We start from the raw sequence: 27,366 nt of genomic DNA on the forward strand, positions 1-27,366 counted from the left end.
TGAATCTTCTTGGCAGAAAAGAAAGGATACAGGATAGAGGACATGAGTGGGCATGGCAGGGAGAAGACTCCGAGGGAGGTAAGTAGGGGGATAAAGGAGCTGGCAGCTGGCAAGGAGAAGAGATTGGGAGCTGGAAGGGTCTAGAGCTAACAGATTGATCATCCTAAAGTGGAATCTGGCCTATAGAAACGCTTGCTTAGGTCACCCAATATTTGCAAAACATTTGAGCCCAGTATTCAAACAGCATATGTTGCATAAATTTTCCAGCATCCTTGACAAAACAGACGACTTAGTGACAGTGGACCCACATCCTCACATGACAACTGGCTGGAACTCTGTGAGCACTGCCCTCTTCAGACAGAGTTTATGACCTTTGTCTCCATCATTCCCTCCCTCCCTCCCTCATAGCTCTGTTGGTAAAGAATCTGCCTGCAATGCAGGAGACCTGGGTTCGATTTCTGGGTTGGGAAGATCCCCTGGAGAAGGAAATGGCAACCCACTCCAGTATTCTTGCCTGGAAAATCCCATGGACAGAGGAGCCTGGCGGGCTACGTCCATGAGGTCGCAAGTGTTGGACACGACTTAGTGACTAAACCACCACCACTCCCTATTACTTCCCCCGATACTGAGGCTGAGCATCGTTTGTCATTGAGCACTGAGCCAGCACTGTTCTTCTCATTCCCAGCCTGTCTCATAGTTTATCTTACCTGCCTGGCCTCCTTGGGTACCTTTTGACCTTTTAGCTAGACTGAACCCTTCTTAACAGAAGGAACAAGGTCAGAGACAAGACGTGATCTGGTGACAATGTCAAGTGGATCGGTGGCAGAACCAAGACCAGAATTCCAGTGCCTCTTTCTTCTGGGGATCTCTTTGGCCTGAATCTTCAATGTATGTCCCCGTGGCAGTGGCCGGAAGATCTTTCCCTCTAAGGCACTCAGTGGGACACTGAGACCTAGACAGCCATCAGAACTCCCTTCCTCCCAGTGGCCATGGGACCCAAGATTAAAAAGGAGAAGGACCTGACTGCTTGTACAGGGTGAGGGTGGGCTAGCGGGCAGTCACGTGATCTAGACATGCATGCCCAAGTGGCAGGAAGTTGTCCAAAATCAGAGCTAACTTGGGAGAGGTGCAGAACTCGGGGTGCCTGGAAGGGAGCCAGAGGTGTTGTGGGGCTCAGGCCAGGAGGGGAACAAATGTCCTTACTGTGGCCACCCAGACCCTTCCTCCAGAACTGGCCACTTCTGCCTTTGGAAAGTGTTTCACAACGTGCCTGCGTGTGAGGACAGCTGAGGATGGGTAAGAGGGCGTGGACCCACACAATCGCCACTGCCTAGAGAGGAAGCACAGGCTTGCCATGCCCGTGGGGGGCTGCCCGGCACGCCAGCCACTCGCACAGAGAGTGCCCGAGCCTGCGGTCCTCATGTCAGGTGAGCAGCCCCCTCCAGGGACAGAGCCTGAGTGGGGACGTGATGGGGAGAGTCAGGGCGGGCAAGGGAAGTCCCTGCTGCAGCGTGGGGGTCTGGATCTCAACCACAATCCAGACACCAGCCTGGGGCTGGGCTCTTCACACCTCCAAGGGCAGAGCCTCGTCTCTGTGAACCCGGAGCCCTTGCAGCTTCCTTGGCTCCTGCAGGCGGCAGGGATACAGCACGCGGTGGTGTCAATATTGCCTACTCGGAACCCACGTCCCTCTCCACATCCTCCGTGGAGAGAGAAGTAGATCTGGGAATCTCTGCCCTCCCATGGAAGGAGGGAACCCTGAAGGCTCCACTTCTCACACGTCTACTGGAGTGTCTGTTCCATGGGTGGAGGTGATGGACCCAAGATGGGAATGAAGGGCTCTTATTCGGTGGGGCCTTCATTTCTCCTGTCTGCCGGGAGGAGGTGGGGAAGAGGACAGATGGCTTTAACCCTGGGCCAGCAGAAAGAGGCAGGTCACTCACCAAGGCTCATGGGGCCCTTCGCAGGTGACACAGGCCCCTCAAAGCAGGGAGGGACCAGATATGGCTCCATCTCCAGCCCACCCAGTCCAGGGCCACAGCAAGCGCCTCCCGGAGGGACCTACCTAAGTGAGAAGATCCCCATTCCGGATACAGAATCGGTGAGAACGCTGGAGACTTCCTGGGGTCTTTTAGGATGCACCGGATCATGCAAGATCTCACAAGCCTGGGGAGGGAGGGAGGTCTCCTGAAGATCAGGGCCAGTCCCTCTGGGCTCTGAACAGCTGTGACAGACAACGGGAACTGGCGCCCTCCTGCTTCTGTCCCCAAGTGCTTAGCTGGGGCGCTTAATATTTGTCTAAAAATTACCAAGTGACTTTTTAAATGACTCTCAGCTCTCCTAGGAAGGGGAAAGGACCTGGGATGAGTTTGGATTGCAGCCTCAGGGATTTGTTGTAATATTTAAGGAAAGGAAGCAGACAAGGGCATGGGGAGAGGTGAAGCTGGCGGGCTGGCTTCTGGGACAGTGTGTGTGTTAGTTGCTCAGTCATGTCGGACTCTCAGCGACCCCATGGACTGTAGCCCACCAGGCTCCTCTGTCCATGGGATTCTCCAGGCAAGAATACTGGAATGGATAGCCATTCCCTTCTCCAGGGGATCTTCCTGACCCAGGCATCGAACCCAGGTCTCCTGAACTGCAGACAAATTCTTTCCAGTCTGAGCAACCAGGGAAGCCTAGGACACATCATCCTGCATTTCCAGAGTCTTCAGAAAGACTCAGGCTCCCCGGAATGGGGGTGGGGAGACCCTCCGCTTGGTGGACTCCAGAGAGGAGGCCCTGTGGTCTGAGAAGGGGCTGCAGAGGGAGGAGTTGGACCAGGGAGGTCTGACCCAGGAAAGCTCCCCTTTGGGCTCTGAGGATCTGCTGAGTCAGGGCCTGCATGAAGCGGGCCAATCAGGTGCAGACTGCAGAACTGACCCATCCAGACAGCCGATCTGCCGTGACTCAGCAAATCCTAAATCCTTCCCACCCCATGTGCTCCACTAACCCTCCAGGTGATAGCTCCAGGAAGGGGAAATCAGGGCAGGGCTGGCCAGCCTGGGCTCCTGAGCCTGGGAAGGTGTCAACTGGGGGCTGGCCAAAGCCAGCTGGACCCACCCAAGACCCCTCATTCCACTCCCCTCCACAGGGTGCATTCAGCCTGCGGAAGCTGTGGGCCTTCACGGGGCCTGGATTCCTCATGAGCATCGCATTCCTGGACCCAGGAAACATTGAGTCGGATCTTCAGGCTGGGGCTGTGGCTGGATTCAAAGTGACGGAGTCGGGGCACCATGGGGAGGGCAGTGACCAGGCTTAGTGGGTGGAGACCCCCAGCTTTGCCACAACTCCCCAGAGTCGCCTGCCTGGCCAGTGTTGCTGGGAACAGGTGTTAAGTTCAAATGGGCCAGAAAAGGGTCTCCAAGGCAGCCGTGCCAGAATGTGGGGTGTAGGGGGCATTGTCTTCCAGCTTTGTCTCCCCCATCCTCTCCCCAGTGAGTGTCCTAGGTTAGAAGGTCCCAGCAATTCGGGGGTTATAAGAAACTAGCCCCTCTGGCTGATGGCCTCTCCCTAAATTCTCGCAGCTGCTCTGGGTGCTGCTGTGGGCCACAGTGTTGGGCTTGCTCTGCCAGCGACTGGCTGCCCGGCTGGGTGTGGTGACAGGCAAGGACTTGGGCGAAGTCTGCCATCTCTACTACCCTAAGGTGAGCTTGGTGCCCCTGGACAGGAAGCATCTGTAGCCTTGAAATCCCAAACAGCCATTGAAAGCTTCGATGATCAAATAAAAATATCATCTCAAGTGGAGCATTGCAAGTCCACGTGATAAATAAGGCTGAGGCTCAAACGAATAGAACGCATAATGAGAGGGACACTAGAGGTATCTTGTTCTTTTTACCGAAAAGGACATTGAAACCTGGAGAAGTGACTTGCCTAAGCAGAAAAATGGTTGGAGGGGGAGGCGCAAAATTGGTGTGAAATAACCATTGGCTGGGGTGGACACTGGGGACTAGGCTGTTGTCAGCGTCCAGGCAAGCAAACAGAAATTATACCACTGGATCGGTCAAAGGCATCTAATACAGGATGTAGTCCCAAAGGTGTTGACAGAGTTGAAGGAGCAAGAGAAGGAGGTGTTACCCAGAGATCAGAAAGCTGCTGGACAGAAACCCGAGGACCATAATTTGCTGTCGAGCTTCTAGAAACATTGCCACCACTGCTGATTGGAGCCCAGACTATGTAGTGCCCTTGCTGGGGCCAGCTCCAAAAGCAGAGGGAAAAGATCTCTACCTGTTTTTTAATTTTCCTTAAATATTTCTTACTGTTGACCTAAAACATATATTTTAGGTCAGATATTTGTCCAGCAAAGATGGGTTTATTCAGAAACAGCAGAGAATGATAATTCAGGGTCTTGTAGCCATGGGGAGCCACCTGCAAGGTCTCTACACAGCAAGGGAAGAAGAACGCTTTTATGGAGGGAAAAGGGAAGGTGGGAGGCTGATAGCAAACAAAGAGTCCATGACTTTTCAGTGCCTAAGTCCTTTCCAGGAAAGAAGAGTCTTCTTTCTCTTGGGCTGTGCTATCTTTGAAGGGTGTGGAAGCTTCCCCTTCTTATCTCCTGACTCTATTTAATTGAAGTTTCTGTAACTAATTTTACATGTGAAACCACCATGGCACCATGAAGCCAACTGGCAAGGCCAACTTGCAAATGTAGTTTGCAGGCTTCCAGGCATATAGGTGCCAGCTGCAGACAGGTGAGTCCAGGACTGAGACAAGAGACAGCCTTGCTGACGGGACTACGTCCTCCCCGTAGGTGCCCCGCATTCTCCTCTGGCTGACCATCGAGCTAGCCATCGTGGGCTCAGACATGCAGGAAGTCATCGGCACAGCTATTGCATTCAGTCTGCTCTCCGCCGGACGGTACTCCAGAGGGGCCCTAGTTCTTCAGCCCAGGGCTGGGAACAACTGCCGCTTCCTCCCCAGGCCTTCTATTTCCCCCTGGCCACTTCATCCTGCAGTCATCTCTGACTCAGTTATTGCCCAATCTACCAGATGGGGAAACAGAGACCCAGATATGTAAAGCGACTTGCTGCAAATCAGACAGATGTTGGTCATCTTGCAGGCTTCAATACTGCAGCCTCAAGCTCCCTACCACGCTGGTCCCCTGCCCAGCATGGAGGTGCCATTTTAGGTCTCCAGCACCCTGGCTCCCCTCTCCCTCAGCTGTCTGGGGCCCCTTGAGTGCCTGCTCCCTGGAGGCCCCATTCCACGGCTCCAGCCCTGAGGGTGGGAGATCCAGACTCCTGAACTGGGCTAGGCTGACCCAGGCCACTCTGGTTTCAGAATCCCACTCTGGGGTGGTGTCCTCATCACCGTCGTGGACACTTTCTTCTTCCTCTTCCTCGATAACTACGGTGGGTGTGTGCCCCTCATCCCCAGCGGGACTCGGGCGAGGAGGGGGCTGGCAATGAATGTAATGGTACTTTGGTGAACTGGGAGAAGGGCTCTGAGCAACCTTGCTCTGCACAGCCTTGAGCAACTTAGACTAGTGTTTCTTCATCTACAACACGTAGATACTAGCACAGAGGTCACAGGGCTGTGGGGAGGATTCACTGCGGTAACACTGGTCAAGTCCGGGGCACAGTGCCTGGAACAAGTGCTCAGGATATCAGCCATTAATAATTGCTTAAGTTACAATTTTGGTTTTGGGTGGTTTTTATTGTTGTTGTTCAGCCCCTTTGCTCTCTCCCTAGGGTTGCGGAAGCTGGAAGCCTTTTTTGGATTTCTTATTACCATAATGGCCTTGACCTTCGGCTATGAGGTGGGAAGCCAGAGCCATAACAGGGCCCTGCACCATAGCCACCCTATTCTGCCCCATGCAGAGCCCAACAGGACAGGGGAGAGGACCTTAGCTACGCCCTACCCCCGCCCCACCTCACCCCCCATTCCCGCACCCCCCACCCCACTAGTCCCTCTCCCCTACTCCAGCCTCCGGAAGTGGACTGGAGGGTAAGAACGGAGGCTCGGGGTGGAGTGGGGCCTAAGGAGGCTCCTCCCCACAGCACAGGAAGATCCCCTGGAGAAGGGAAAGGCTACCCACTCCAGTATTCTGGCCTGGAGAATTCCATGGACTACAGTCCATGGGGTCACAAAGAATGGGACATGACTGAGCGACTTTCACTCACCCCACAGTACGTGGTGGCTCAGCCTGCTCAGGGAGCATTGCTTCAGGGCCTGTTCCTGCCCTCGTGCCGAGGCTGTGGCCAGCCCGAGCTGCTGCAGGCCGTGGGCATCATTGGCGCCATCATCATGCCCCACAACATCTACCTGCATTCCTCCCTGGTCAAGGTGAGTAGACTGGAGGGGAGGGAGACATGCTCTCTCCCTTAGAGCCATGCTGGCCCCGCCCCCAAGGCTGAAGCCACGCCCCCTCGACTCCTGCCTCTGAATTGAGGAGGGAAGTGAATCACTATTCACTATACAATAATAGAGAGGGTCTACTGTGTGCTGGGAGCTGAGGATCAGTGAGGGAAAAGATAAGTCTTCTGACTTCTTAGAGCATGCATTTCTAGTAGGGGAGGCAGACCATGAGCAAGTCAACAGTAAAGGAAAGAAGTGGATTGTGAAAGATGCTCTGAAGGAAACGAAACAGAGCAGCATGATGGAGGATGACTGAGCAGGGGGCTCCCCTAGAAAAAGTAGCCAGCAAAGGCCTTTCTAAGGCAGTGGCTTTTGAAACATGAAGGATGGGAAGGAAGATTAGGGGAGAAGATATTCTAAGCAGAAGGACCAGCAAGTGCAAAGGTCCTGAGACAGAAACAAAGGACTATCCTAGACTATCATGCAAGGGGGCTTTAGAGAGAGCAGGGTTTGGGGGAACGTAAGCAGACTGTGAGGGTAGAGAGTTCTGGGACAATGCTAAGGGACTTCGATGCTTCCGTCCTTTTACCTTCGTAGTCTCGAGAGGTAGACCGGTCCCGGCGGGCGGACATCCGAGAAGCCAACATGTACTTCCTGATTGAAGCCACCATCGCCCTGTCTGTCTCCTTCCTCATCAACCTCTTTGTCATGGCTGTCTTTGGGCAAGCCTTCTACAAGCAAACCAACCAGGCTGCGGTGAGGCACACCCCATATATTCATGCCCCTCAAGTTCTGCAGGGGACTCCAAAGAGTGCAGCTAAGCCCTTTGAGTCGCTGTCTTGCACTACAGGCACTGGTAGGGCAGGGAGTCTTGACACTGGCCTCTGTCTGGGAGCCCCTTTCCCACCCCACTGGGGAGACACAGCTGCCCCCTGTAGGCTTGTAGAGGGTCAACCCCCACATCAGGGGCTCCAAGGCACACACATCCAGGGGAGGTGATGGCGGGGGGCGAGGAGCTGAGTCTTGGAGGACTCAGCATTCCAGCTGCACCTGAAGAATGGGCAGGATTTGCCCAGCCAGCTGTGGCGAGAAACCTCTGGGAGGGGGTCCTGCCTAAGGATGAGCATGGGGTTGGGAATATGCAAGCAGTTTCTTCTCCTGAATTTCTAGTGATAGTCTTCATTACTGGCAGATAAACCATCATTCATTCAGCAAATATTTATTGAGCATTTGTTATGTATCAGCCAGTGTCTTAGACCATGGGAATACAACAGCCAATGATACAAAGGCTTTGCCCTCTTGTAGATTAACTTTGAAGGCAGTGAGTAAACTGGAAAAAAATCAACCAATCAGTTGACTGATTTCAAAGGAAAATATGAACAATGTTGTAAAGAAAATAAAGGGGGTGATGAAACATAATTGGGGGTGTGGTGGGGGAGGGGCTTCTACATTAGCCCAGGTGGCAGGAGAGGCCTCTAGGACGAGATGGCATTTGAGTAGACTCTGAAAGAGAAGGAACCAACCAGCTCCTCCCTGGCTTTCTGGGATTTGGGACCTGGGTCTGTCTCAGTTTTTGGGTAGATCTCTATCCAGAGGCACTAAAGGGGGTTGATGGGGTCAGAACAGACTAGTCAGGACTCCGAGCACACAGGCACTGTTGTGTGCCTTGCTGTGTGACCTTGTGAGGTCATACCTCTCTGTGAGTCTCTACTCCTTAGCACAAGGAGAGAGATCTAAACAGGATGGCAAACTATAGTCACACATTGTCTTCGAGACCAACCGAGTCACAGAGCTGTGGGAAGTCCCAGGGCCTGTGGGTCTGCTTGAGTCACTGCCAGCCAGTTGCGTCTCTGTGGTAATGCCAGCTCTCACCATCAAAGAGAAGCTAGAAACCAGGCTTGTTAATGCATCTCAATTGTAAATGTTGTTAACAAATTCACATTAAAGAAAAACATTTGTTGGCCAAGCGAAATATGTCGTGCTGGATTCAGACTGTGGGCCACCAGTTTTCAACCCTTGGTCAAGGCTTGGAGGTCTGATTTTCCAGTATTGAGTGTGTGCTTCACATCTCCTTCCTACTGCCCGGTGCCCGCAGTTCAACATCTGTGCCAAGAGCAGCCTCCACGACTACGCGCCGATCTTTCCCAGGAACAACCTGACCGTGGCAGTGGACATTTACCAAGGAGTAAGCAAGCGAACGGCAAGGCTGGGGCTGGGCGAGGAAGGGCTCCATCCAGCAGGAACCCCCCCCTCGCCACGCCCACTCCAGGGGCGGAGCCTGCGTGAGAAGGGGGTGGGTCCATGGCCTGACCACACCCCTCCTCCCAGGGCGTGATCTTGGGCTGCCTCTTTGGTCCTGCAGCCCTGTACATCTGGGCCGTGGGTCTCCTGGCTGCTGGGCAGAGCTCCACCATGACCGGCACCTACGCGGGACAGTTTGTGATGGAGGTGTGGCTGGGCCGGGCTGGTGTCTGAGCACAAGGCAGACCACTCAGGACTCGGACATGGGCCTCCTTGATCCTTAAGGCAGCCCAATGGGTACCCTTATAAGCCCTACTATACAGATGAGAAAACTGAGATTTAGGGAGGTGAGGCCTGAGACTCACCCAGGACTAATAGGAGCCTTTTCTCCAAAACCGTTTAGGCTTCAGCAATCAGCTGTAGGGGGGAAAACCTCGCCCCCAATTTCCCCCCATCTATCCCTTCACCACCAACTATAGACAGAGCTGCCCCCATTTCAATGATGGAAAAATAGAGGGTTCCTGCAGGTATCAGATGGGCTGAGGGAGGATGGAGGATTCGTCCCCTGGAACCCCAGTCCTGCATCCCACCACCGAGTTCCCCCTGCATGCCCCAGGGCTTCCTGAAGCTGCGGTGGTCACGCTTCGCCCGAGTCCTGCTCACTCGCTCCTGTGCCATCCTGCCCACTGTGCTCCTGGCTGTCTTCAGGGACCTGCGGGACCTGTCAGGCCTCAACGACCTGCTCAATGTGCTGCAGAGCCTGCTGGTGAGCCTGCGGGCCCTATCACCCCCTCCACCCTGTGGGGCCAAACAGGAACCACAGCAATCCCCTACCTCCCTAGACTCCCCCACCTCCCAGGCACTATTCTAAACACACTTTACCTACAAGTTTCTGGTACTACCCATAGCTGCCCCAGGGTGTAGGAACCACCATTAGCCCCATTTTGCAGATGGAAAAACTGATGCATGCAATTAAGTGACCAGTAGCAGAGCCAGGGGGCTTCCCTGGTGGCTCAGATAGTAAAGAATCTGCCTGCAATGCGGGAGACATGGGTTTGATCTCTGGGTTGGGAAGATCCCTTGGAGGAGGGCATGGCAACCCACTCCAGTATTCTTGCCTGGACAATCCCCATGGACAGAGGAGCCTGGTGGGCTACAGTTTATGGGGTCACAAAGAGTCGGACACAACTGAGTGACTAAGCACAGCACAGCAGAGCTAGGATGCACACTCAGATAGTCTGGGGCCAAAGCCCCCAAACACTTCCTCCTGCTTTGGAGCCCCCACAACCTTGGGGCTTCCTTGGTGGCTCAGATGGTAAAGACTCTGTCTGCAGTGGGAGATCTGGCTTCGATCCCTGGGCTGGGAAGATCTCCTGGAGAAGGAAATGGCAATCCACTCCAGTATTCCTCCAAAATCACTGCAGGTGGTGACCGCAGCCATGAAATTAAAAGATGCTTGCTCCTTGGAAGAAAAGCTATGACCAACCTAGATAGCATACTAAAAAGCAGAGACATTACTTTGCCAACAAAGGTCTGTCTAGTCAAAGCTATGGTTTTTCCAGTAGTCATATATGGATGTGAGAGCTGGACTATAAAGAAAGCTCAGCGCTAAAGAATTGACGCTTTTGAACTGCGTGGTATTGGAGAAGACTCTTGAGAGTCCCTTGGGCTGCAAGGAGATCCAACCAGTCCATCCTAAAGGAAATTAGTCCTGAATATTCATTGGAAGGACTATTGCTGAAGCTGAAGCTCCAATACTTTGGCCACCTGATGCGAAGAATCGACTGGAAAAAACTCTGATGCTGGGAAAGGTTGAAGGCAGGAGAATGGGATGACAGGATGAGATGATTAGGATGGCATCACTGAGTCGATGGACACGAGTTTGAGTAAGCTCCGGGAGTTGGTGATGGACAGGGAAGCCTGGTGTGCTGCAGTCCATGGGGTCACAAAGAGTCGGACACGACTGAGTGACTGAACTGAATTGATTTTTGCCTGGGAAATCCCATGGACAGAGAAGCCTGGTGGGCCATCGTTTGTGGGGTTCCAAAGAGTCAGACACAACTGAGTGGCTAGCACACACAGTGGAAGCAATGGATGTGGAGAAACAGGTTCAGAGTGGTTAGGGGACTTTCCCAAGGTTGCACAGTGAAGCAGAGGGTGACTGGAGCCCTGGCCTGCTCCTCCCCTCCTCACTGTTTTCTAACGGCAGGGTCCTTCAGCCCCTTCCTTCCAACTCTCCCCAGCTTCCCTTCGCTGTGCTGCCCATCCTCACCTTCACCAGCATGCCCGCCCTGATGCAGGAGTTTGCCAATGGCCTGTGAGTACTCCCCAACCCCAGCACTGGGCTTATCGCACTTGATCCTCACAACCACCAAGAGGTAGGAATTCTCACTATTCTAGATAAGGAATATCTGATAAGATCAGAGAGGTTAAGAAACCTGCCTAGGGTCACACAGCTAGCAAGGGGAGGAGCCAGGACTGGAATCCTGAGCCAGGGGCTATTTCTAGAGCTTGAGCTCCTCCCCCTCACCTCAGCCTGTACTCTTGCCAAGTCCTGCTGGTGTGGTGCCTGGCCGGCCCAGGAGGCAGAAAATGGCCAGGGGTCTACACCAGACCGCACAGCCCAGGGAAGCCCTAGTTACCTCCAGGCTGACTGTGGGCCCTGAGGGAGATGCAGCCGATCCTGAATCTCTCTCTCATTCCCAAGGGTGAGCAAAGTTATCACTTCCTCCATCATGGTGCTGGTCTGCGCTGTCAACCTTTACTTTGTGATCAGCTACGTGCCCAGCCTCCCCCACCCTGCCTACTTCAGCCTTGTAACACTGCTGGCCGCAGCCTACCTGGGCCTCACCACTTACCTGGTACTGCTGGGTGGGCGGGTGCCTGGGGGATGGGGAGGCAAGGAGAGGAGACCACAGATGGGGGGCGTAGCGGGGATGCACCCGCCCTCGTAGGTCTTCTCCCCTCCTCATAGCCACCCCTCCCTCAGGTCTGGACCTGTCTCATCACCCAGGGAGCCACTTTTCTGGCCCACAATTCCCACCAACGCTTCCTGTATGGGCTTCCTGAAGAGGATCAGGAGAAGGGGAGGACCTCGGGATGAGCTCCCACCAGGGCCTGGTCACGGCTGTGATGAGTGGGCATAGTGGCCTGTCAGACAAGGGGGTGTGTGTGTGTGTGTGTGAAGGCAGCAAGACGGAGAGGGAGTTCTGGAAGTTGGCCAACGTGAGTTCCAGAGGGACCTATGTGTGTGTGTGTGACACACTGGCCTGCCAGACAAGGGTGTGTGTGTGTGTGTGTGTGTGTGTGTGTGTACGCACAGCAAGACGGAGAGGGAGTTCTGGAAGCCAGCCAACGTGAGTTCCATAGGGACCTGCTATTTCCTAGCTCAGATCTCAGTGTTATTGACTATAAAATGGGGACACCTACCTTGGAATGGTTGTAAATAAGACACTTGAACGCAGAGCCTAGCACTTCAGATTTAAAAACAAAAGAATCATAATTCCAAAAGTTACTGAGCACTAACTATCACAGGAGTGACCTGACAGACCCACCCAGTCCAGGGTGGGACCCAGGCTCCAAACTGACTTAAAATAAGAGTCTGAAAATGCTAAATAAATGCTGTTGTGCTTAGTCTCTTCAGTCATGTCAGACTCTGCTTCCCCATGAACCGCAGCCCACCAGGCTCCTCTGCCCATCAGATTCTCTAGACAAGAATACTGGAGTGGGTTGTCATGCCCTCCTCCAGGGGATCTTCTCCACTCAGGGAACCGCCATCTCCTGCATCTCCTGCAATGCAGGCGGATTCTTTACCGCTGAGCCACTGGAGAAGCCCAAATAAATGCTAATGGCACCCCACTCCAGTACTCTTGCCTGGAAAATCCCATGGACGGAGGAGCCTAGTGGGCTGTAGTCCATGGGGTCGCTAGGAGTCGGACACGACTGAGCGACTTCACTTTCACTTTTCGCTTTCATGCATTGGAAAAGGAAATGGCAACCCACTCCGGTGTTCTTGCCTGGAGAATCCCAGGGACGAGAGAGCCTGGTGGGCTGCGGTCTATGGGGTCGCACAGAGTCGGACACGACTGAAGGGACTTAGCAGCAGCAGCAGCAACAACAACAACCGCTTAAACCAAAAGAGAAGGAAATGGAGACAGGCAAGCACAAGATCCCTGAACTATCAAGTGTCCCCCGTCCTCGAATGTCTGCCTCTCGCTCCTACTCTCAATGGAGTGGCCTCAGCCTTTCGGTTCCACCCGAAACCCATTTTCCAGGCAGTAAAACGGAGGCGTGATTCTCCTCCCTTCGGGCACCAGGTCACAAAGAACCCAAGAGTCCATGCCTCCGAGGCCCAATTCATTTGCCATCTCCCCAGGGGACCAGGCGGCCGAGACTCCCACGCCGCGCAGTAGACGCCCCCAGGGCGCTGTCTCCCAGCTCCCCCTAGGGGCAAGGGACGGTCCCGAGCGCCGGTACTCTCCGCCTCCAAAGAGGAGGCGGACACTCCGGCCTCGCGCCCGGGGGCCTCGGAATCCGCCCAAGCTGGAGGTAGGGGTGAGCTTCGTGGGCTGGGAACCCCCTTGGCCGTAGGGAGCGGCCCGGCGCCCCTTCGCCCCTTACAGGGACTGCACTTTACAGACGTTCCCTGAGCTGTTTCTAGGCTCCCCCAAGTCCCTCCTCCAGCCTCTTCAAGTCTTTGGGAGCCCCCCCACCCCGCCTCCACCCCGCTCCCAGCCCCGGTGGCGAGCAGCGGCGTGGAGGGGCTGCCAATCTTTCCCCCTAGATTGAGCTTGGAGTGGGCGGTGTGCCTGGAAGCACCCCTGATTTCCCGGGGATGCGGCGGGGCAGGCAGTCGGGCTCCGCACTCAGGTTGAGGCGCTTGTTTATGAGAAGAATTTCCTCTTTCTTAAAAGGGCAACAAAACAAGTGGGGCCCTCTGAGAGGACCGGGATGGGACAGGTCTGGCTCACCCCACACAATAGTGGAGAGGTACCCAGACTAGAAAGCTGCCCAACCCTCTTCTCCTGGCTTGGCCCTGGAGAAGATGGGGCCCACGGGAACTGGAAGAGGGGATGAATGGGGGCCAGGTAGCCGAGAAAGGGGAGACCCTTTTTCCTACTTCCTGGAGGTGTCCCAGCTGTACCCCCTGTCCACCTCTTTAAACAATTCTCGAGGCATTAGTTTGGCACCAGGCCTGTGCTGGACATGGGGGAGGGAGGCACAGTCTCTAAATAAAGACTACCTGGCGGAGTTGGGGCGGGGGCGGGGGGCGGTGGAGGATAAGTAAACCACAACTCACCGATGTGACAGCACACCTGCAAAAAACGAGGCAAGGTCCAGAGATCAAGTACTAGACAGTATTTTGAAAACTGAATAGATGGAGGGGGAACCCTCAAGGGGGAGGTGAGCATGCCAGGAGCTGGGGTTGTGTATTGGTGTGTGCAAAAGCTAGAGACATGCAACCTTGTTGGGAGTTCCCCAGAGAAACAGGCCGGCTGGTCACATGAGTAGTCAAGCTTGGAACTTAGAACTTGGGGGGAAAAGAAGGGGGAGGGGACCAAAGGGCCAGCTAAGGGGTTAGCCATGAGGTCAGGCCAAGGCCAGTCATTCCCCTGCCTGGACCCTTCCCTACCCAAAAGGCTGCCCCTTCCCCAGTAGCTCTGGTCCTCCTAGCTTTTCCCCACCCCCTCTTGCCATGTTCAGATCTAACTAGAGAATCCTCCAGCCCCTCCAGCTGGGAGTGGCCTGACACCTTAACTCTCCCCCAAAACTTCCACCCACAACTCTTATCACTACACACCCCCAGACCTCCTGACTCACTCGGCATCCACCCTGCCCTGTGGGAAGGTGCACCAGGTGTGCCTCGGGCAGGGCCTCCAGTCTTTCTCTCCACATGCTGCCTACCCACTTGCCCGGGTGGGACCTCAGCTGTCAGATGGGGGAAGCTGAGATGCTGGATGATGTCCCGAGTTGCCAGACCGAGCCTGGCTGAGTCCCAGTGTTTCTTGACTCACAGTCCCCATGACTTGATTTCTCCTGGAGTGCAAACCAACGAAACACAAAACTAAACTGCACAGCGAACCCCACCTGCTGTAGCAGAGAGGGTAAGGGAGACAGCAGCTGGGTGTGGGTTTCCTTTCCCGGGGAAACCCGAAGAACCCGCCCCACCCTCCAGAACGCTTCCACCGGCAACTCACTCCCCACAGACCCCTAGAGCCCGCACTGCCCGGGTGTCAGGACTCGGTCTGCATCCACCCCGTCCGCGCGGAGGGGGCACCTCGGCGAGCCCCGAAGCCGGGGGATGGTGGTGGGGAGGGGTGGGCGGGGTAAGCGGGGTAGGGCAGGTCTCCTGGGAGGAGTCAACAATCTCGAAGTCTTGGAAGGGACGATGGGGGTGTGTCTTAGGGGCCAGAGGTGAAGAGAATATCGACTGGGCGGGCGGGGGGGCGCGGTCCTGCCCGCCCTATCCCCGCTCCTCTGACCGTCGTAGGGACAGCCGGCCAGGTTCCAGCCTCCAGAGAAGGGGAGGGGAGGGGAAGGAAGGCGAGCCGGTCAGACTAGAGACGAGGCCAGGGTTTCGCTCAGCCCTCCGTCGCCCATTTCCTTTTGGGGTCAGCACCGGCTGGGCATCCAGAGATAAAGTCGAGGCGCCGCCCCGGGGCCGCACCGTAGGGGAGGGGACTCCGCCCGGCAGCCGGAATCCCACCTCTGTTCCTGCCGCAGGGCTGGCTGAATCGCTCACTAGTGGGGACTCAGTTTCTTTATCTGTAAAACGGGTTTTTAAAGGAGTCGTTAAATGAGATGAGGGGCGCAGCCACAGCCGGACCCAGAAGTAAGTGCTCGCAGCACGTTGGCGATTATTGTGACTAAAAGCAGAAAGCGAGTCGTGCTGTCCAGAGGATCCATAGACCCCGACCACCTCCCCACCCCGCCCTGGACCCCAGGCCCGAAGCGAACGCGCCCTGGGGCCAGCTCTGCTCACGACCCGTCGCCCGCGCGGGGCCTCTCCCTCCAGGGCGCCCTCTCCGCCTGGCCGGGAGAAAGCGCGCCGCGCTCACACCGGGCTGCCGGACGGGACACGACGCGCCCGCCCCGCCCCGTCCCGCCCGGCGGGGGAAGGAAGTGCTGGGGCGTGTTTATCAAGCCTTGGCGTTATTAATATTTTTAAAATGTGAACACAAAACAGTAACGACAAATATAAGGAACTTCATAGACAGGAAAACAAACCAACCCCGCCCGCAAACCTCACCGCGAAGCACACGGGAGTTTTGCTCGGGAAGAATCCGCGTGGAAACGCGAGCCCCGCGCCCGGGGCGAGTCTGCACGGACCTGAGTGGAGCGGGTGTGCCAGTGGATGTCCGTGGTCCCCACGGTCCGGCATCGAATCCCACTGTGTGGGGCCGCGGCCTGATTTCCCCTCCCCACAGAGGGGCCGGCGGGTGGGAAGCAGAGGAGGGGGCCTGGGGAAAAGGAGGGTTTCATTTCTTCGAGGTCGGTAGGATTTGTCTATGCGAAGCGGTAGGAAGTGCATTCAGGCAGGACGAACAGCACGTATAAAGGCCATGAGACGTGGAGGCCCTTGGCTTCAGGCAAGAAAACCAGGTGGCTGCAGTGGGTATGGGGAGTGGACGTGGCCGGGCGCCCGGTGAGGAGAAGTCGGCAGGGGGCACCCCGGGGCAGACAGCTGGAATTTCTACAGCTCCGGGTTTAGAGAAAAGGAGCCGAGACTGAGGGTAGGTCACGGTCTGGTTAGGGACCTAATTGTGTGGATCTGCATAGTCGTTGGGAGGTGCAGCAGAGGCTTTGCACACTCACGACTTCCCCTGCGACCACCGGAGAGAAGACCCACTTTTCAGACCAGATGGTGTTATCCCCATTTCCCAGATGAGAAGACCGAGAAGCTGCCAGTCCCCGACCTTTGGAATGTTCAGAGGTGGAGTCGCGCTGCCTCGGGGCACTCCCGGGCGCGGGCGCCCCGGGCGGGCCCTGGTCCCGGGCCGCTTAGCGCGGAGAAGCGTGGGCCGGGGTGCCGGCCCTGCCACGCAGCCGCAGAGGCTTGGCCTGGCTGGCTGGCGGGCGGGCGGCGGGAAAGGAGGCGGCGCCCCCGGGAGCGCGGCAGGAACCTGGCCGGGCCCGCCTCCTTGCCCGCCGAGCAGCGCCGGCCCCTCAAGTGATGAAAGCCCCGGCCGAGTCCAGGTCACGCTGAAGCCGTTGCCCTTTTAAGGGGGAGCCTTGAAACGGCGCCCGGGTTCCATGTTTGCATCCGCCTCGCGGGGAGGAAACTCCATGTTGTAACAAAGTTTCCTCCGTGCCCCCTCCCTCCCCCTCCCCCTTAGAACCTGGCTCCCCTCCCCTCCGAAGCTCGCGGGGATCCCTCCCTCCCACCCCTCCCCTCCCCCCCGCGCCCCGATTCCGGCCCGAGCCGGGGGGGAGGCCGGGCTCCCGGGCCAGAGTCCGGCCGGAGCGGAGCGCGCCCGGCCCCATGGACAGCTCGGCCGTCATTACTCAGATCAGCAAGGAGGAAGCGCGGAGTCCGCTACGGAGCAAAGGTACTGGGGCGCGCGGAGGGGAGCTTAGACCCGGCGCCGCAAAGAGGAGGGAGCCGAGACCCTCTCGAGGGCGACAGTTGCCGCCACCGCCCGGGGCGCCCGCCTTGGCGGGACCCGGAGCTTCCAACTGGAGGGGAAGCTGGGAGAGAGTTTGAACTTGCAGAGACTCGGAGACCTGGGGCGGGGCCTGGCGCGTTTTGGGGCGCTTCGGTCTGCTCGAGGTGGGGAAACTGAGGCAGGGGTGGAGCACGGGGCGCCCTCCAGGTTTCCCAGACTGGGTGTGCGCGAGGCCGAAGAGTCGTTTCCCCCCCCCCCCCCCACTCCCCCATTGGCGCCAAGGGGGCTGGGAGATGGGGGGGCTGAAGAGGGCGCCTTCAGGCCACCAGCTGAGACTCCACCCCCTCCGGGCCGCGGTCTGGCTGGGTCGCGGGAGGGGGCGCAGAGGTGACAGCGGGCTGGTGAGGGTTGGAAAGATCTCCCGCTAACACAGGGCCACGTTCCCCACAAACTTCCGCGTCCCGCGTGGAGGCGCGGAGAGAGACAACCACTTCTAAGGATCGCCCGCGCGCCCGCAGAAGACGCGTGATCGGACCGCGCACTTGGCTCCCGGAGCCGGTGGGCGCCGTGTCTGTGCATACAAGCAGAGACCCGAGATGCCGCCAGCTTGGGCCGGGCACCCCGGGACTGATGGTTCTGGTCTAGGGGGTCTGCCCCTCCCTGTCCTCGTGTGGACTTAAGAGGCTAGGAAGTCCCTCCAGGTCTGTCCACTTGTGGCCGGGACCTAGGTCCGCCCGGGATCGGGGGTGGGGGGTTGGATAGGGGGTCGGGTGGAGGGTGGGCCAGTCTATCAGCGGGATCTAGGTTGGAGGTCCGGGCGGGGGCGGAGGAGGAGGAGAAGGAGGGGCCAGTAGATGGCTGCAGGACGCTAGCTTCAAGCCCCCACCCCCTGTGTCTGGGCCCAGCTTCAGGAAGGACTTTGGACCTTTGGAGGTGGAGGATGGAAGGAAGGCGGGAGTGGGCCCCAGGGCCCCAAGCCCCAGCCCTCTTTGGTAGGGGCCCCACTGACCAGGGGCTGCTCAGGTCCGGTGGGTGTCAGGAGGTGCCCCTATGCACTGCTCCCCCGGCAGAGATGGAAACTATTGGGAAGAGAAAACACCTCCTGTCCCAGCCTCCAACCAGCCCACTCCCTAATGTGGGTGACGTTGTAGCCACATTAGAAGAACTTGTGGGGAGCGGAGGGATGGCCTGGAGCCAAGACTGTCAGGCTGCCACCTTAGTGTGTCTCCCTCAATGAAGGAACCATGGCCAGATCCTCTCAGCCCAGGGGTTGGCAGCTGGGCATATAGGCACAGCCCTGCAGGCCAGGCAGTGTGCATGCCCCACCTTGGGCCTCCCTGCTTCAGGTGACCAGAAGTCAGCAGCCTCTCAGAAGCCCCGGAGCCGGGGGATCCTCCACTCACTCTTCTGCTGTGTCTGCCGGGATGACGGGGAGGCCCTGCCCGCCCATAGCGGGGCACCCCTGCTCGTGGAGGAGAATGGTGCTGTCCCCAAGGTGCGTGCTGGCCAAGTGGGGGCTATGGGGGCACCTGGACTCAGCCCTTTGGGGGGTGTAGGGGAAGGGGGCTCTTCATGACGTGCTGCTAGGCCCTGTGGAGGAGGGTGAAGCTCCCCCTACCCCCCACCAAGCCCTCCACCCTCCCAGGCCTTCCCAACCCTGACTGCCTCCTAAGGGCCCCCAGCCCCGAGGATTCTGAATTTCCCCTTCAGAAGTGGAGGCTTTCCTCTGCGTTGGTTTCCCAGGTCAGGAAGTGAAGCCCCGAGAGCCAGGCAGCCTACCCCCAGGCTCCAGGGTTGGCAGGGGCAAAGCTGGGAAGGGGCTGGTGTTTCCACTCTGTCCTTGGGGCTCTCCAGGAAGAGGGCTGGGGTAGGAGAAATGACTGGGGCTTGAGAGAGGTGGCAATAACCAGCTCCCCCCTTGTCCCCACAGCAGACCCCAGTCCAGTACCTGCTCCCTGAGGCCAAAGCCCAGGACTCGGACAAGATATGCGTGGTCATCGACCTGGATGAGACCCTGGTGCACAGTTCCTTCAAGGTGGGCCCCCACCCAGCAGCCCTCAGGCCCCGGTCTCTGAGCCCTAGATGGGATTTTGATAAATGTGGAATTGTCAGAAGTCCAGAGAGGATGTGAGACTTGGCTGAGGTCACACAGACCCTGGCCTGGCCTGGGAGGGTGGTCCTGGCGGGCCTCGCCCCAGCTCCAGCAGCTCTCTTCCCTCTGCAGCCAGTGAACAATGCTGACTTCATCATTCCTGTGGAGATTGATGGGGTGGTCCACCAGGTGAGGGGCTGGGGGTGGGGGGGAGGTGGTAGGGTTGGCATCTGTCTTCCAGACCCCAGGTTCCTCCCACCAGTCCTGAGAGCCCTAGATGGGATTTTGATAAATGTGGAATGTCCGGGGCCCAGAGAGGGTGTGAGACTTGCCTGAGGTCACACAGACCCTCAGGGACTTGGCCCAGCTCCAAGGCCTGCAGGGAGTGGGGTGGGGGGTCTTCCTCGGTGCCCCCTCGCCCCCACCCTGCCCGGGACCCAGTTCAAGTAATTCAGGATAGGTTGTGTGCTGTCCAGCCTGTTCTCCATTACTTGGCTCGGGGGCCGGTGCCCTGCAGCCTTGGGGTGAGGGGGTTGCCCCAGGCCCCCACATCCGGCGGAGGCCCTGGCGGAGGAAGGGGTGGGAATTAGTGATTCCCTCTGAGGTAGGGCCCAAAGACAGGAGTCGGAGGTTATTTGATCCTCTTCGGGGACAGTGGGTGGTTTACCTGGCGGTGGTGGGGGTGGCTGGCCAAGTGGAGCCCACGGGCCCTGGGACCAGCTGCCCTCCTGTGCTCCTCTACCTCCTGCACCTAACTCCTGCACAGCCCCCCGGCCACCCCACCCTGCCCCACCCTGCCCAGGCCCATGGGCCAGCAGTCCCCTCACTGGCCCACCCCCCAGGTCTACGTGCTGAAGCGGCCCCACGTTGATGAGTTCCTGCAGCGGATGGGGGAGCTCTTCGAATGCGTGCTGTTCACCGCCAGCCTGGCCAAGGTGAGCCTTCCACCTTCCGCAAGGCTCCCTGGGCACCTCTGCTTCCTGTCTGCCTCCAACACACAACCACTGGGCAGAGGTCTCTGGGTCCCTCTTGGCGCCCTCCCCGCCCCCGATGACCCACCTCCCACCCCCCAGTACGCAGACCCGGTAGCTGACCTGTTGGACAAGTGGGGGGCCTTCCGGGCGCGGCTGTTTCGGGAGTCGTGTGTCTTCCACCGGGGGAACTATGTGAAGGACCTGAGCCGACTGGGCCGAGACCTGCGTCGGGTGCTCATCCTGGACAACTCGCCCGCCTCCTACGTCTTCCATCCAGATAACGCCGTGAGTGCCCAGCAGGATGGGGGTTGGGGCCCTGCGGGGGTCTGGTCCCTCCCGTTCCTCCCTCTTTTCTCTCCTCGGTGGCCCCTGGCTGCTGCCTGCTCACCTTGTCCATCCACAGCTGCCCCAGGTCTCTTTTCAGTCACTCAGCCCATTCTGCCTGCATGGACAGGGGGCCTGCCATGGGTTTGGGTCCCTTGCTGGGCACTAGAGCAGTTTCCACTTCATCCTAACAGTTGTGAACTGTTAGTGGATCCCAGAATTAACTTTTTTAAAAAATGAACCGAAACTGTCCAAGTGCTTAGCACACAATAGGGTAAGGGCTTCCCAGGTGGCACTAGCGGTAAAGAACCCTCCTGCCAAAGCGGGAGACATAAGAGACGTGGGTTGGATCCTTGGGTCAGGAAGATCCTCTGGAGAAGGGAATGGCAACCCACTCCAGTATTCTTGCCTGGAGAATCCCATGGACAGAGGAGCCTGGCGGGCCACAGTCCATGGGCTCCCTAAAAGTTGGACACGACTGAAGAGACTGAACTCAAACATGCAGGGTTGAGTATGGTTCCCTAAGACTTCTGCTCTGACTTGTGTGGTCAGTGCAACTTACTGGGAAACTGTAAGTGACGGTGCTCGGGGCTGATGTGGACGCTCTGTGCCCAGGGCCCCCTGCCCCCCTCATTGCCCCACACCCATCTTCCAGGTACCAGTGGCCTCATGGTTCGACAACATGAGTGACACAGAGCTCCACGACCTTCTGCCCTTCTTCGAGCAGCTCAGCCGTGTGGACGACGTGTACTCAGTGCTCAGGCAGCCTCGGCCGGGCAGCTAGTTAGGCGCCACGGGGCTCGGACCTGCCCCTGACCACACCCGCACCCCTCTCACTCGGACTCTGCCTTAAGAAAACTCAGTGCCATGGGGAAGCGGGGTCTCCCCCCACCAGCCCCCCCACCAGCCTGGCCAGGCTCTGGAGGGGGCAGCAGGCTGCCCGGAGGGCGATGAGCCCCTGGGTCCCTGAGTCAGTGCCTTAGAACCTCCTCCTCGGGGGACCTGTGGGGCTCTGCATGCCACTCCCCCTTCCTTCCTCTGTCTCTTTGCACCGCCATGTTTCTCTGCTGCCAAATTGGGCCCCTCAGGCCCTTCCGGTTCTGTTTGGGGGAGGGGCAGGGTTTGAGCTGCCCTCTGCCTTGGACCCCCCTCCCCGCCCCCCAACCTGGGAACAGTGGACACCAAGTGCCTTGCACAGAGCCCTCTTCCCAGCCGATTTTCCCAGGGCCACAATCTGGGTCAGCTCTGCCCGGAACAGCCTTCAGGTTGCTGCAATCTAGGCTGGTGGGGCAGGACTCAGTCTCCCCACCTCTTCCCTGGGGACTGCTGCAGGCCCCCCTCACCCCACCTCTGCCTAGGGCGGGGAGGGTTGATCTGTTTTCACTTGTGAAGGGAGCAGGGGTCTGTTGTTCAGGACCCCAGAATCCAGCTGCTCTGGGCTCACCAGCTGCTGTGGGCTACTTCCCACACTGCCCCAAGTTCCAACCTCTCACCTCTGCCTTGGCCGCCCTGGAGGCCCTGGGGCTTGGTGCCCCCAGCTCCGTGTGGGGGCCCAGGCAGTATCCTGCGGTGCCGTATAAATATGTATATGTGTATATAGACTTTTAGGGGAGGGGGAGAGGGAAGGATCCAGGTAGAGACACCCTTCCCTCGCCCTTTCCTGGGCCCATAAACAAGGGGGGGAGGAGGGAAAGGATTTTTACATTTTTTAAACTACTATTTTCTGAATGAAGCAGGCTGGCCCAAGGGGCCCCAGGCCCTGTCCTTTGTCCCTCACACCCTCTATGCTCCGTTCATTCATTCATTCAAGAAACATGTATTGAGCACCTTTTCTGTGCCCAGTGCTGTGCCAGGCCCACCAGCGGAGTTTGTGTGTGGGTCTCTATAGACCACCTAACTGGTGCCTCCCCACCCCACCCCATACTTCACCGGTGCCTTTAGGGGATCTGTAGGAGGTGGGACCCTTCTTGTGGGGTTTGGGGGTCTCCAGGAAACCTGGCCAAGCTGTCCCCCAGCCCCTGTGCCAACCCCACCCCTGCAGCCCCTCTGCTTTGCCCCCTGCTGGCTGGGGGCAGCTCCCAGGACGTCCTGCCTTCCAGCTTTCAGTCCTTTATCTGGAATCCCTCCCCCAAATGCTGAGTCTGGAGGCCAGGGCCTTGGGCTCTCCCAAAGGCCTAACGGTTAAGGGGACCCACATACCAGTGCCAAGGGGGATATCAGGTGGATGTGTCATTACCCTCCACCCCAGAGAGCTGGGGATGGGAGGGAGGACAAAGTTGGTCTGACTCAGGTGACCCTCCCATCTAAGTGCCTTCTCTGTAACGGAGAACCCCACAGTTTGATAAGAACTAAAGCTAAAGCCAGACCCCACTCCCCCAGTTCTGGCTGTGTGGTTATTGATGGGAAGGGGGCTGTTGAAGTTGGGGGGATGTCCAGTGAAGCCACACCTGCTTCAGCAAACCCTGTGGAGGGAAGGGCTGCCCTCACCCTTCCAGGGGCATCAAGCCTGAAAATGCAAACTTTGAATGGGTCCGAGTGCATCTGTACCGTTTGCTGTTTAGTCACTAACTCGTGTCCAACTCTTCTGAAGCCCTGTGGACTACAGCCCACCAGGCTCCTCTTTCCATGGGGTTTCCCAGGCAAGCATACTGGAGTGGGTTGCCATTTCCTTCTCCAGGGATCTTCCCTCCCACCCGGGGGTCGAACCTGTGTCTCCTGTATCGTGTGCATTCGCAGGCGGATTCTTGACCGCTGAGGCACCAGGGAAGCCCGAGTTCATCTGAGTGTTATTTAATTCTACCCGTTTTGGCCTCAGTTATCTGATCAGCAAAATGGAGCTAGGCCCTCTTTGCAGAAGTGATTAAATAATGCCTGCATCGGGAAGACTCCATAAGTATTAGCTCTGAGGCGAACTGAAATGCGTCCCTAGGAGAGGCCCCTGGAAGGTATTTGGAGACTGGAGGGGTGTGGTCTCCGCCACGGAGTGGAGGGGAGGGACCCGTGAGGCCCCTGAGGGTGGAGGGGAATGGGGCGAGCTAGAGGGAAGCCAAGTTCAGCTCCAAACGGAAGAACTTGGAACGCGGCTGACCCAGGCCGCGCGCGGACGGCCGAGGCGTCGCTGGCAGTGCTGCGCCGCCGGACCCGGCTGCGGGGCCCCGCGGGGGATGGGTGGGGTCGCGGCCTCGGTCTGGTTCACCTCCGTGGCCCTCCCCCGCTCCCGGCCGCAGCCTCTCACTACCCGCCGGCCGCACCCTAGCGCGAGCCTCCGGCCCACTTCCTGCCTCCGCCCCTGCGGCCCTGGCAGAACTTCCTTTGCGAAACTGGGCTGCCCCGGGCCTTGGCAGGAAGTGCCCTCCGGGCTCGCCGTCGCCTGCTGGCCGCTAGAGGCCTCTCTGTCCTCGCGGAAGCCCGGGCTCCCCTGCGCCGGGCCTCTCCCGCCGGCCCCCTGCCTGGGCGCAGACCCTCTCCCTGGGGCTGGAAGGATGAGGGCCGGCCTAGAACGAGGCCCTCTCCCGGGGGTGGGTAGCTTTTCCCCCAACCCCCCATGCACTGGGGAGAAGGAAGATCTGCCCCTCTCAGATCTGATTCCGGGGCTCCGCTCCCCCCATCTCCACCCTCTGCCTCTCCCAGCCCTCATCCCCTCACCTTGTGACTTCAGCCTCCTGGCGCTCCAGACGCTGCCGTGTCCCCCCAGGTCTCTGCAGCGTGTGTGTGATGCTGCCCCCTCCCCCCTCTCTCTCCCCACTACTTTTCCTGGTAGAAAAGCGTCACGAAGCCATCACCCGGGAGGAGAGCCCGCAGAACCCTCGCTCGGCACCCTGAGCTCCAGTCCCAGTCTGAGCCGAAGCCCGAGAGCCCTTGGCCGGGTCAACACCGATCCCTCCCTGCCTCCGGCCCGGCCCTCCTCGGGGTCCTGCTCTATTTCCTGCTCTCCATGCAAACACTCGCCCCCCGCCAGATTTGCATCCTGAAGGGCCTGTCACTGCAGAGAGTCACCACCGCTCCCAACTTTGAGACCTCAGCCAGCCTTCCACACACAAACACACACACACTCTTCATCCACAGAATTCAACGCGACAACGTGGATTGTGGTGCCAGGCACTGGGCCAGGACCTGGGGATACGCCATGACTAGGATGCGCTTCTGCTCTCAAGGAACTCACATGCTAGTGTGGAGAACAGACTTCTGAACATGCTGTCCAAACCGGAAATGCTGCAAATGGGTCGGGGGCGGGGGGGGGGGGGGAGGGGGCGGGAGGCAAGAGATAACATGGGGGAGGAGCACAGGGGACACGGTAACCTCCCCTGGGGGTACATGGGGAGCCTGGAAATCCTTGCCAAGGATTTGGGAAGGAGGCAAGGTTCAGGGGAAGGTGGTCAGTGCAGAGAGGTCCAAAGGGAAAGGAAGCCAAAGCCTCAAGGGACACACTAGGGAGCGTGGGAAGTGACAGTTTCGAAATTGCACACAAGAGGGGAAGGAGGGGAAATGACACTGCAGAAAAGCAGGAGCGAGATAATGCAGATCTGTAGCCAGACCAAGGGGGTGGCCTTTTCCTTGCAGGGAGGGGGGTGCCACAGAGGGACGCTGAGCGGGAGAGAGGCACATGCAAGCCTGGCAGCCACCCGTTGGAAGCTGCATTGGGGGGTGTGTGTGTGTGTGTGTGTGTGTGTGCTGTTCTGTCCAATTCTTTGCAACCCAATGGACTGTAGTCCACCAGGCTCCTCTGTCCATGGAATTTTCCAGGCAAGAATACTGGAGCGGGTTGCCATTTCCTGCTCCAGGGGAATCTTCCCAACCCAGGGATCAAACCCGCATCTTTGTCTAGTATGTTGGCAAACAGATTCTTTACCACTGAGCTACCTGGTTAGGGACCTAAGTCTCTCCCTAAGGGGAGACCACAGAAATGGTTTCAAAGACAGAGGATGAAGACCTGAACTGCAGCCAAGACAGTGAAGAGGGAAGGACAAAGTGATGGATGTGACACAGGAGATGAACTTGGCAGGAAGCTGCGGCTGGTTGGCTCTTGGGACGGGTGGAGGGAAAGGAGGAAGGCAACCTGACTTCTGGCTTTGGAGACTGTGAAAATGTCTCTACCTGAGGGGCTTAGTTACTTACTGTTTGCTTGTTACTCATAGAATCATGGATACACCACTGCTGACAGGAGTGTACATTTGCTGCAGCCTCTTTGGAGAATAATTTGACCGTTGAAAATATTTTTAAAATGCAGATACTTTTTCATCTGGCAGTTGGATTTTTAGGAGTTTATGTGGTAGATAAAATGTATATTCATGTAACTGTATGCATATGGGTATTAATTTTGTTGGTAATACCTGATGCGAAGAGCTGACTCATTTGAAAAGACCCTGATGCTGGGAAAGATTGAAGGCAGGAGGAGAAGGGGACAACAGAGGATGAGATGGTTGGATGGCATAACTGACTCAATGGACATGAGTTTCAGTAAACTCTGAGAGTTGGTGACGGACAGGGAGGCCTGGCGTACTCCATGGGGTCCATGGGGTCGCAAAGAGTCAGACACGACTGAGTGACTGAACTGAACTGAGCAGCAAAGCACTTGAAATAACTTCAGTGTCCAAGAATAAGGAACTAGTTAAATACATGTCGCTGTATCTATACCAGAGAATACTATATAGTGATGAAAAACAATGAGGTGGAACTATCTATCTACAGATAGACATAGACCGTTCCATGTCTGTCTACAGATACAGAATGATCTCCAAGATAAACCAATCAACAAAGCAAGCTTCCTAACAATGGTGATGGTGGTTTTCCACTAAAGAGAAATATAAAAGTAGATACAAATACATGTATATAATTTTGTATACTCCTGTATGGTACACAAGAAATGGAAATTGTGGCTAACTGTGGGTAGCAGAGATGGCAGACTGGATGGGAGTCATTTAAGATGGGAGCAGTTGTCTCAGCGTGAATGATGCAAAGTTTGATCCCATGTAATATAACACATTATATTATATATCTGTTTATATTGGGAATTATTTTATCAGGTCCACTTATTAATTTTTAAAAATAAAAATTAGCTTAAGTTAAAAACAGCTTTCTAAATATATTATCAAAGATAGAGATCACAAATTTCATTTCTTTTTTCAGTCATTGCATGCCTGCTCCATACCAGGCGCCACAGTATAGCAGTGAGCAAAACGGACACTGTGGGGGGAAAAAAAACAGGTATTAACAAGTAATTACATAATAATATTACAAAAGGAGAAGTGCGTGTGTGCTCAGTCATGCCCAACTCTTTGTGATCCCATGGACCAACTGTAGCCCACCAGGCTCCTCTGTCCTTGGAAGTTTCTAGGCAAGAATACTGGAGTGGGTTGTCATTTCCTTCACAAAAGGAGAAGTAGAGAGTGGTAAATAATTGGAAACTTGTGCTGCAAGTGCCCTGGGATGACTTCAAATTGCCCCAAGATTACTCCAGTTCAGTTCAGTCACTCAGTTGTGTCTGACTCTTTGTGACCCCATGGTCAGGCTGCATGCCTGACCCCCTGCAGCATGCCAGGCTTCCCTGTCCATTACCAACTCCCGGAGCTTGCTCAAATTCATGTCCTTTGAGTCGATGATGTCATCCAACCATCTCATCCTCTGTCATCCCCTTCTCCTCCTGCCTTCAATCTTTCCCATCATCAGGTTCTTTTCCAATGAGTCAGTTCTTCGCATCAGATGGCCAAAGTATTGGCCAAAGATTACTCCAAGATGACTTCTAATTGTAAAGGGGAAGGGTGCCTTTAGGGTGGCAATCTCTGGCAATAACTGCCAT

At 56.9% G+C, this 27,366-nt stretch overlaps 2 protein-coding genes across 7 annotated transcripts; both read left to right on the top strand.

The window, feature by feature from the left end:
- The first annotated feature begins 1,132 nt into the window (after positions 1 to 1,132).
- On the top strand, positions 1,133 to 12,216 carry SLC11A1 (solute carrier family 11 member 1). 3 transcript variants are annotated; one of them, XM_006046402.3, is made up of 16 exons: positions 1,135 to 1,427; positions 1,634 to 1,811; positions 1,968 to 2,101; positions 3,131 to 3,253; positions 3,564 to 3,683; positions 4,787 to 4,893; positions 5,317 to 5,387; positions 5,727 to 5,794; positions 6,166 to 6,321; positions 6,931 to 7,089; positions 8,429 to 8,518; positions 8,662 to 8,781; positions 9,191 to 9,340; positions 10,818 to 10,891; positions 11,282 to 11,435; positions 11,564 to 12,216. In XM_006046402.3, the coding sequence occupies exons 2-16, from the start codon at positions 1,802 to 1,804 to the stop codon at positions 11,675 to 11,677; spliced, it is 1,650 nt and encodes a 549-aa protein (XP_006046464.1). In that variant the 5' UTR covers positions 1,135 to 1,427; positions 1,634 to 1,801; the 3' UTR covers positions 11,678 to 12,216. The 3 variants fall into 3 exon arrangements, with proteins under 3 accessions (XP_025134024.1, XP_006046464.1, XP_006046463.1); XM_006046401.3 differs by lacking the exon at positions 1,634 to 1,811; XM_025278239.2 differs by lacking the exons at positions 1,634 to 1,811; positions 11,282 to 11,435 and having other exon boundaries at positions 1,133 to 1,427.
- Positions 12,217 to 14,969: 2,753 nt separating this feature from the next.
- Positions 14,970 to 25,864, top strand: CTDSP1 (CTD small phosphatase 1). Of its 4 annotated transcripts, none has more exons than XM_025278243.3 (7): positions 14,970 to 17,123; positions 18,527 to 18,675; positions 19,114 to 19,215; positions 19,405 to 19,461; positions 20,115 to 20,207; positions 20,346 to 20,531; positions 24,331 to 25,864. In XM_025278243.3, exons 1-7 carry the CDS (start codon positions 17,057 to 17,059, stop codon positions 24,757 to 24,759), a joined length of 1,083 nt encoding a protein of 360 aa, XP_025134028.2. In that variant the 5' UTR covers positions 14,970 to 17,056; the 3' UTR covers positions 24,760 to 25,864. The 4 variants fall into 4 exon arrangements, with proteins under 4 accessions (XP_025134028.2, XP_025134026.2, XP_006048214.1 ...); XM_025278241.3 differs by having other exon boundaries at positions 14,976 to 17,123; positions 19,111 to 19,215; XM_006048152.4 differs by lacking the exon at positions 24,331 to 25,864 and adding an exon at positions 21,226 to 22,940 and having other exon boundaries at positions 15,027 to 17,123.
- The last annotated feature ends 1,502 nt before the right edge of the window (positions 25,865 to 27,366 follow it).

This window comes from Bubalus bubalis, chromosome 2 (genome assembly GCF_019923935.1).
Source record: "Bubalus bubalis isolate 160015118507 breed Murrah chromosome 2, NDDB_SH_1, whole genome shotgun sequence".
Taxonomy (NCBI): Eukaryota; Metazoa; Chordata; class Mammalia; order Artiodactyla; family Bovidae; genus Bubalus; species Bubalus bubalis.

What these genes read in the sequence shown, in the direction of transcription:
- SLC11A1 (XM_006046401.3), top strand. Translation starts at nt 1,355, where the DNA reads ATGCCCGTGGGGGGCTGCCCGGCACGCCAGCCACTCGCACAGAGAGTG. An exon ending in AGCAAACCAACCAGGCTGCG is followed by an intron (nt 7,090 to 8,428) that starts GTGAGGCACACC and finishes CGGTGCCCGCAG; the next exon opens with TTCAACATCTGTGCCAAGAG. An exon ending in TGGGCCTCACCACTTACCTG is followed by an intron (nt 11,436 to 11,563) that starts GTACTGCTGGGT and finishes CCCCTCCCTCAG; the next exon opens with GTCTGGACCTGTCTCATCAC.
- CTDSP1 (XM_025278241.3), top strand. Translation starts at nt 17,057, where the DNA reads ATGGACAGCTCGGCCGTCATTACTCAGATCAGCAAGGAGGAAGCGCGG. An exon ending in AGAATGGTGCTGTCCCCAAG is followed by an intron (nt 18,676 to 19,110) that starts GTGCGTGCTGGC and finishes TTGTCCCCACAG; the next exon opens with CAGACCCCAGTCCAGTACCT. An exon ending in TCTTCCATCCAGATAACGCC is followed by an intron (nt 20,532 to 24,330) that starts GTGAGTGCCCAG and finishes TTTTCCTGGTAG; the next exon opens with AAAAGCGTCACGAAGCCATC.